This window comes from Hordeum vulgare, chromosome 6H (genome assembly GCF_904849725.1).
Source record: "Hordeum vulgare subsp. vulgare chromosome 6H, MorexV3_pseudomolecules_assembly, whole genome shotgun sequence".
Taxonomy (NCBI): domain Eukaryota; kingdom Viridiplantae; phylum Streptophyta; class Magnoliopsida; order Poales; family Poaceae; genus Hordeum; species Hordeum vulgare.
The window spans coordinates 126,657,696-126,666,778 of NC_058523.1; the positions used below are offsets into that span (position 1 = coordinate 126,657,696).

The 9,083-nt window shown below is 43.8% G+C and overlaps 1 protein-coding gene across 1 annotated transcript; it reads left to right on the forward strand.

The window, feature by feature from the left end:
• The first annotated feature begins 338 nt into the window (after positions 1–338).
• LOC123402750 (ubiquitin-conjugating enzyme E2 22-like) lies at positions 339–5,435 on the forward strand. Its single transcript, XM_045096703.1, has 7 exons — positions 339–498; positions 3,406–3,507; positions 3,586–3,730; positions 4,157–4,234; positions 4,360–4,472; positions 4,573–4,676; positions 4,917–5,435. The coding sequence occupies exons 2-7, from the start codon at positions 3,505–3,507 to the stop codon at positions 5,209–5,211; spliced, it is 738 nt and encodes a 245-aa protein (XP_044952638.1). The 5' UTR covers positions 339–498; positions 3,406–3,504; the 3' UTR covers positions 5,212–5,435.
• Positions 5,436–9,083: the final 3,648 nt, after the last annotated feature.

Consider the following 9,083-nt stretch of genomic DNA (forward strand, 5'->3'; position numbering starts at 1 on the left):
CCACCCGGCGATCCACGTCGAGATGCAAATCCAGAATGTGCCAACAACTCCCCACAACCGGCGCCGCTCCCATCAATTTTTTTTTTGAAAGAAGCCGCTCCCATCAATCAACCCCGTTCGTCGTCTTACCACCGTTTTCCTCCACCATCTAAATCGGTGGTCCACCGCCGATCAGCATCGGCATCTCCGTCCGCGCTGGCCGCAGCTGCCATAATTTCAAAAGGCCGCGCCTAGCTGGCGGCGCCGTGGCACGGCTCCAACGGCTATGCCGCCGACCGTTCACGGTCTCACGCTCCTCCGCGGACGCGGTGATCAGGTGGCGCCCCCCTACACTACAAGTACACCCGCTCCGTGGCCTGGTTGAAAGCCACGTCACCTCCCTCCGCCCCCAAAGTTCCACGAGCTCGCGCTCCAATCATTGCGACGCGCGCCGCTCCCCTCCCCTCCCCGCGAGCCCGGCCCAGATTGGCCGCTCCTCCTCCTCCTGCTCCTCCTCCGGTAAGCGGCGGCCCGCCGATCCCTCCCCCGATTCGTCTCCCGGTGCGGTTCGAGCCCGATCTGTTCCCCGCCGTCCCGTGGCTCTCGCGGCGCGTGCTCGTGATCCGCTGGTTTAGTTCGGTCCGCGGTAGGGTTAGCGGATGTCGCCATGTCGCGGTAGGGTTTGGGGGCTGGGCGAGTGGTGATTTTGGATTGTTTCCGCGGATTGTGCAGAAAAGGCAAGGCGGGTGGCGGGGTTTGCCCATTCTGTCAAGCGAGGTGACGGGTGGTTCGAGATTCCTAGAGGCTGGGGGGAATTGATAGGCTTAGTGGGGAGGTCTGTTTTCTGATCTTTAGATGTCCATGGAAAGAAGAACGGGGTTGACGTTTGTGGAAGCAACTTAATTCTGGGTGCAAGTAGTCTTCACCTGCACTGCAAGTATAGGGCCTTGTGTTTAGTTCAACCGAAATGCCACACAGTCAGCTGCACTGATTACCTACCAATTTTATGATTTAATCGCTTCCTACCGTGCTTGTTTCCAACAGTGCAAATATAGCCCGAACCTAACTGCTATGTTGGTTCCTATTTCCCCCATCACTTATCGTGATGACGGTGTCAGTTTGAAAAATGATCCTTTAGACCTTGTTTGGTACTAGGGTTTTTGAGGAGATTGGTGGGGATAATCCCCACACGGATTGGGTGAAACCCCAACCTTCATCCAATCCCTTCAAATCCCCATTTATCCCCAATCCACTAGGTAGGGGTAGTGTATTGGGCATTGAGAAAAATGTACTAGAATTTGGGGATTTGTGGGGAAATGTGGGGATGAAACATGTCAAATACACTAAAACCAAATGGTGTTATGGGATATGTGGGGATTTAGGGGTTTGACCGGGATAATCCCCACTACTACAACAACAACAACCAAGCCTTTCAGTCCCAAACAAGTTGGGGTAGGCTAGAGTTGAAACCCATAAGATCTCGAAGCCAAGTCATGGCTCTGGAACGTGGATAGCTAACTTCCACGCACCCCTGTCCATGGCTAAGTCTTTGTCGATATTCCAAACCTTCAGGTCTCTCTTAACGGACTCCTCCCATGTCAAGTTTGGTCTACCACGACCCCTCTTAACATTCTCAGCACGCTTTATCCGTCCGCTATGCACCGGCGCTTCCGGTGGCCTCCGTTGAATATGTCCAAACCATCTGAGACGATGCTGGACCAGCTTCTCTTCAATCGGTGCTACCCCAAGTCTCTCTCGTATATCGTCATTCCGTACCCGATCCTTCCTTGTGTGGCCACATATCCATCTCAACATGCGCATCTCTGCTACACCTAACTGTTGGATATGTCGTCTCTTGGTTGGCCAACACTCCGCGCCATACAACATCGCAGGTCGGATAGCTGTCCTATAAAACCTGCCTTTTAGCTTTTGTGGCACTCTCTTGTCACAGAGTACGCCAGAAGCTTGGCGCCACTTCATCCACCTAGCCTTGATTCCGTGGCCCACGTCTTCATCGATATCGCCATCCTTCTGCAACATGGACCCCAAATATCGAAACGTGTCTCTCTCCGGTACCACCTGCCCACCAAGGCTAACCTCTCCATCCTCGTGCCTAGTAGCACTAAAACTGCACCTCATGTATTCAGTTTTAGTTCTACTAAGCCTAAAACCTTTCGATTCTAGAGTCCGCCTCCATAACTCTAACTTTCTATTAACCCCCGTTCGGCTATCATCGACTAGCACCACATCATCCGCAAAGAGCATACACCATGGGATATCTCCTTGTATATCCCTTGTGACCTCATCCATCACCAAATCAAAAAGATAAGGGCTCAAAGCTGACCCTTGGTGTAGCCCTATTCTAATCGGAAAGTCATCGGTGTTGCCATCACTTGTTCGAACACTTGTCACAACATTATCATACATATCCTTGATGAGGGTAATGTACTTTATTGGGACTTTGTGTTTCTCCAAGGCCCACCACATGACATTCCGAGGTATCTTATCATAGGCCTTCTCCAAATCAATGAACACCATATGAAGGTCCTTCTTTTGCTCCCTGTATCTCTCCATCAGCTGTCGTACCAAGAAGATGGCTTCCATGGTAGACCTCCCAGGCATGAAACCAAATTGGTTTTTGGTCACGCTTGTCAACCTTCTTAAGCGGTGTTCAATGACTCTCTCCCATAGCTTCATAGTATGGCTCATCAGCTTGATTCCGCGGTAATTAGTACAACTTTGAACATCCCCCTTGATTCCGCGGATAATCCCCACTAATTTCCTAAAATACACTAGTGCCAAACAAGGCCTTAGTGTTTGGGTCCTATGTGGGATTAGACAGTGGTAAACTGCTAATGGCATGATGTGCATCGCCAGTCAGACACGATGTTAGTTAGGAAGTCATTAAAATCAAAGAGGGCACATGTGGTAGTTTTATAAAGATAGAAGCATGCGTGGTGAAAAACAGTGTTCATTTAGGAATGGATATTACCGTATGGATGCTTAATTCAAACTAGCCATGTTTTGTGGAAAGTGGAAAACGGTGTCTGTGTGGTCAAACCCAATACTTGTAGGTTGGAAATATTAACTGTGCTAGTCACCACATCTAACAAAAGTAACAAACAAGAGGCTATGTACAAAGAGAGCTATTAAAAAAATCTCCCAAAAATCTTGGAAAAAATAGTACCCCTCTTGTTCGAATGTAGATCCCTCCAACTCGTAACTTTCAGTCTTTCAGCATTTATTTATATGCCTTAGAATTTGAGAAATGTTTGCAGAAGCCATGTGTGAAATTAAGCATAAGAATTGATGCTCATAATGTCTCTTGGACTCCAAACATATTATAAATTAACCATTCTAATATGCTTGCTTTTGCTCTCTTGGCGTTGTTTGCCCAACCATGACATTAACTGCTGTTTCCTGTAGGCTGCATCTGTTATCAGAAATTTATCACTATTGTGGAAGGACATCTGCTCACAGAGTTGCTTCAGAAGCCAGAACAAAGCTATTTGCTGTCTTGCTTGCATGGTGATTATTACGGTTCATTTTTCATGGCAAATGTTTTGATGTTCATGATTTTAATGTGGAGTGTTCATGTTTATGAAGGCAACCAACGAAAACCTCCCACCAAATGTCATTAGGCAATTGGCTAAAGAATTGAAGAATCTTGACCAGTCACCTCCAGAAGGGATAAGAGTGATTGTGAATGACGATGACTTCACAAGTATTTGTGCAGATATAGATGGCCCTGGTAAGGTTACAATTAGGAGGTTTTGATAGTTTATAAACACTAAAAAAATCGAGATGTTTCCCTGTAATAGCATTTGCTATAATTTTTCCATGTGTTTTTCATATGCTGATCGTGTTGTGTTCATAACTGAATACTAAAAAATATGTTCATTTTGTAAAGAATAATGTCATAACCTGAATTTGTAAAAATCTTTACTTATCACCAGTGGCGGACCTAAAAATGAAATAATAGGTGTGCACACCTTAAAATGTGAGGTCTATTTTAACTGGTTTGGATAGCCCCTTAAAATCTGCTAATTTGTATACATAGTAAAATAATGTTTTCTAAAATTTTGGGTGTGCCATGGCACACCCGGCACACCCCCTAGGTACGGCACTGCTTATCACTATACTGTTTAATGGAAAACGGATATTGAAAATGATGCAGGTGGGACTCCGTACGAGAATGGGGTTTTCCGGATGAAGCTAGTCTTGTCCCGTGACTTCCCTCAATCCCCACCGAAAGGTCTGTCTTTTGCGCGCCACTTTTTTTCTGCACAAGTGCTCATGAACTTAAAGCCTGAGCAGTTTTGTTATGTTCTTTACCTGATTATTTCTTGACAAATATTTAACCTGTCCTTCACTTTTTAGGATTTTTTGTGACTAAAATATTCCATCCAAACATATCAAGCAATGGTGAGATCTGTGTTAACACGTTGAAAAAGGATTGGAATCCTACTCATGGATTAAGGCATGTTCTACTGGTAAGTGCATACTACAATGGTTGGCCCTATTTGCTACTGGTAATACGTGAACTGTAATTATCGATTAATAACTGATAGTGACTTTTTTACGTTCTTAAAGGTGGTGAGATGCCTGCTGATTGAACCATTCCCAGAATCTGCGCTCAATGAGCAGGCTGGAAAGATGTTACTTGAGAACTATGCGGACTATGCACGGCATGCAAGGTAACCTTTTGACTTTTATTGAGCATCAGTGTATCATTGTCTAGGGACACCTTCACACCTAGCAGACATCTCTATCTGCCTTCACTAAATGGGGAGTCCCTTCTCTTTCTCCTTGGTCAAAATTAGAGTATTATGCGCGTCTAGGTGACTATTACATCTAGCGAGTTTGAGCCCATCTGATACCACTGCTTTATAAAAATCTTAAACACTTCTTAATCGTCTACACTGCACTATATGCAGGTTATACACGAGCATTCATGCCCTCAAACCTAAGAGTAAGCCCAAGAGTGGCACTATCTCTGAGTCAACTTCTGTAAACGTGGATCAGTCAAGCACAAATCTATGTGAAACTGCACCATCAACGCCCGTGGCTTTATGTGCTACTGCTGCTACCAAAGTGCCGGGCTCAAACTCGCTGGATCAGAATGCTCCCGCTGAGCCCACTGTTGGATCATCTACGGCATTGCCCAAGAAGGAAGGACCTGTTGCTAAGAAGAAGATGGACGCGAGGAAGAAGAGCTTGAAGAGATTGTAAGCAAAATGTTGGGGGATAGGAGGTGCCAGATGTAGCAGACGAGTGAATATTGGGCATTTGGGCTCCAGGTGACATGAGAGGCATCTGGTAAATTGTTTTGTCACCTACAGAAATTATGTCAAAAGAATGTGAATTGTATATCTTGCATCAACACTTCGTGTAATAACAATTCTCCTAAAGAAGGCTTGCCTTCTCTATTCAATTAATTCGTTCTCTTTAGAAAACTTCTACTCTTTTTTTCTTCTTCTGTATTTGAGTTCATTTGCAACTATCAGATGAGTTCTTACAGATGAGAAGTTCTTTTTTGGGGTAAGTTTGAGAAGTTGGATGGGACAGCAGCATTTCTGCAGCTCATTAGAACAGTAAATCTTAAAGAAACAGTAAAAACAAATTAAAACTGACTTTTTTTACTACAATACGATGGAAATTTCTAGTAGCTTTCAAGTTTTCGGGTCGAGACGACTTTGTTGGAGCTCTGATTTTTGTACTTTCTAGTGTCATCTCGGCACGAACTTCTGCAAATTTCTAGCTAATTCCTCATCTTCAGTGTAAAAAAAAGCATGTTTTTTTGAATTTATGACCATTGTAACCGAATTTAGGGCCTGTTTGGTTCATGACTAACTTTGCCACAACTAACCTTAGGCAAAGTGTGGCTGTCACAAAAAGTGTGGCTAATAAAATGGACACCACAAGTGTGGCAAGATTTGACAAAAAATTGAGTGTAAGACATGTGGACCATATAACTAGAAAAGTGTGGCAAGCCACAAGTATGACAATGAACCAAACACATGACTAAGGTTAGGCGTGGCAACCTTAGGCTAGGAACCAAACATCCCCTTGTTTGCACATGGAGCGGATGGGGCTGGGGAGAGACTTTTTTCACTATTTTGACCATTTTCGATACATTTAGCAGGATTGAACTCTTTTAGATTTTATTTCATGATCTGACTTTTTGATAACTGAGTGTTTCTTCCCTGAGTAGATAACCGAGTGTGTGCATGCGCTTACTGAAAACGCGAAGGGGCATGGCGCTCCTTTGGGTAAAACGTCATGGACGCTTGGCTTAGTCGTAGTCAAGTAGAAATGTCAACCTTGCCTGCGTCTGTGTAGTAGAAATGCCACGGCTTGTGACGTTGCTGAACAGGGTAATAAAATTTCAGTAAGTTCATTTTATGGTAAAATTTCCTGGCAAGGTTAAAATAGTGATTTTGGTTATGCGCGGGCTCGGCTCCTGGATACTTCTTGGGGCTTCCTGACTCATCATTGGTACCGGCCAAAGCATGGTGGGGTCAATGCCCATCTGATGGAATCTGTCAGGGAAGTTTTGTGTTGAATTCTTGGCCCACTTGTGCTTGTCAGTTCTTCAGGATAATAATATGACCTCATCAGATAACTATCATCAGTCGGCATATTGTGCGTTGCTCTTGTGTAGACTCTAGACTGCGTCATAGCAAAGATATTCAGGCCCGCCTGGGTAATGTAGCTCCACAGTGCCCAAATTGAAAACCCAAAGCTGTCTGTTTTTAATATGGTGTAGTAGCATGATAAAAATCTCTAGCACTACAGTTTCTGGTTCACTTCATGCATCGAAGAATTTTACTATTTTTTTGGGAAAGGTCTAAGGCCATATATATATATATATATATATATATATATATATATATATATATATATATTGCATCACAAGTCCTTACAAACACCCGCGTAGAAATATATTACATTCAAATCTTTGGTGGCGGCGAAGTCTTCCTCCTCCTGCATCTACCCTACCTCTTCGGGCCGGTACACAAAATACCAGTTCACTTTGACTTGAAATGTTTGACGTCTCTGGGTGAGAACACTGACAAAAGCATGCCCAACAGTCGCATGCCGTGCAGAGTTTTGTAGAGCGAAGGAAGAAAGGAAAAGGGAGAAAACAAAGGAAAAAGATGGGAAGAAAGGGGAAAAGGAGAGAGCGACAATACATGTGTAGCTTTTTTCTGCGGGTAGCTTTAACGTGGTGGTTATATATGCTGGAACAATTTTGTCATTCATCGCATACACGAAAATGTGATGCTAGTTATAACGCCATGGTCATAATCATTGATTTTTGTCCGTTAAGCGTGGCTACCACCTAAGATTTAAACTGGACCAACATATTATCCTCTTCTTTTCTGTGCACTTTATCCTCATTCATGTGTATCCGAAAACAACTTTTCTCTCGGTCACCTATTTTCAAATTACCCCAAGTCAAATATGCTTAACCTCTAGGTTCCTTGAAGACAAGCTTTCGAAAAAAGGCGCACCTTGTCGATACGGATAATCTGTCATTCCTATTAAATCAGGGTGTCACATTAGCTTATGTTGAATATGCCCTAAGTAGCTAGAAAATCGTGGCTACTTCATTGTCATGCCAAAAATTCTCGTCCCTGTCGATGGAGTTTGCCAAATTTGCTTGTCATGTGCTGTTTTTGTATGTTTTTCACAAAGGTATAAAGCCATATATATTAGCTATAACTAACCCTTACTACATTTTTTAGAATAATAAGAAACTAAAGTACATACAAGTTATTGATGAAATCTATACCGTTTTTGCCTTCTCACTATATCCATCTGCAACACGCCATGAATAAAGCTCGATGTCGTCTTTGGGCCTCCGTCTCACTCAACAACCTTTTTGAAACCTAGGAGCATGGAGAAGCAACCATCGGAAAATAATCGGTGCAAACTAGAAGACGCCGGCGTCATGATCTGGACAAGTCGCCATCAGAAGAAGCTGACACCGGACTAGAAGATAATCCTAACTCGGCCAAACAAAAGGAAGGGGTGGGGATTGCAAACCTCGTAAGTTCCCCGAGGAGCCCCATCGGGCCAAGCTTTGCCACACGGGGAAGGAACGAGAGAACAAAAGGACACCACAATGTCATCCCCTTCGTAGGGCGCCGCCGATCACCTAGACCAAACAAAGAAAAAAACAAGTCCCATTATATGGCACTAATTGAAGCTCCACATGCCCTTCGCCACTGCAAAATGACATTGCTGAATCGAGGACATGACGAGGAGGTATTATTCCTTGCCGTTGATGGTGGCATTGTGTCACCTCTCCCAACCAGACACCTAGAGTTAACTCTAAAGATAGGATGACCGAAGACTCCACATACAAGATAGGCTCCACACTGAAGGCAGGGGAGTCAGCGACGACAAAGCCCTTAGGAGGAACCCTAGCACACCTTTTAGTAAAACCTACTCGGCCTTTTGTCAAGTCACGAAACGCATATGTTGTTTAATCCACAATTGTTGTTTATGAGATATATTTTAGAACAAATAAAATACAAAAGGAAATTTGGATTTAAAGCGACAACAATATTTAACACTTTTGTCAAGAATTCAACTAAATTACATAAATTGGTTATATATGATATCAAATCGGTGATACGACACTGTGAGGAGCGTCAGTCTGAGAGCATTGCCCTTTCAGCAAGTATGGTGCCATTGTAGGTGGATCAATGGGTGGTTTATTCCCTCCAATCACTTTGTACCAAGTTTACCCGACATTCTATTTTTTCGGCGAAAAGGATCTAAATCTATTATATAAGTGCGAACTAGAAAGAACCTCAACATAATTAAAATTATGTTAAGGTCCCTAGACCATTGAACTACCACCACCGTCGTCAAAATGAGCCGCCGACGCGCCGATGTTGCCTCTCCTTTACCGGAGCTGGCTTGAAAATGTTGATTATAGACGGGAAGTCTTCGTGTAAGGTCCAATTTCCTCGAGCTGCATGCATCGTCATTGAACCGTTAAATACATATGAAGCAACCGACACCAAATCTCACTACATGATGAGGAACCAAAAACTCATCACCGTATGGGGGCAACATGAATCTGTTGG

Excerpts from the sequence above, each read along its gene's own strand:
- LOC123402750 (XM_045096703.1), top strand. Across the intron at positions 4,235-4,359 it reads CCCTCAATCCCCACCGAAAG|GATTTTTTGTGACTAAAATA; the intron begins GTCTGTCTTTTG and ends TTCACTTTTTAG. Across the intron at positions 4,473-4,572 it reads GATTAAGGCATGTTCTACTG|GTGGTGAGATGCCTGCTGAT; the intron begins GTAAGTGCATAC and ends ACGTTCTTAAAG.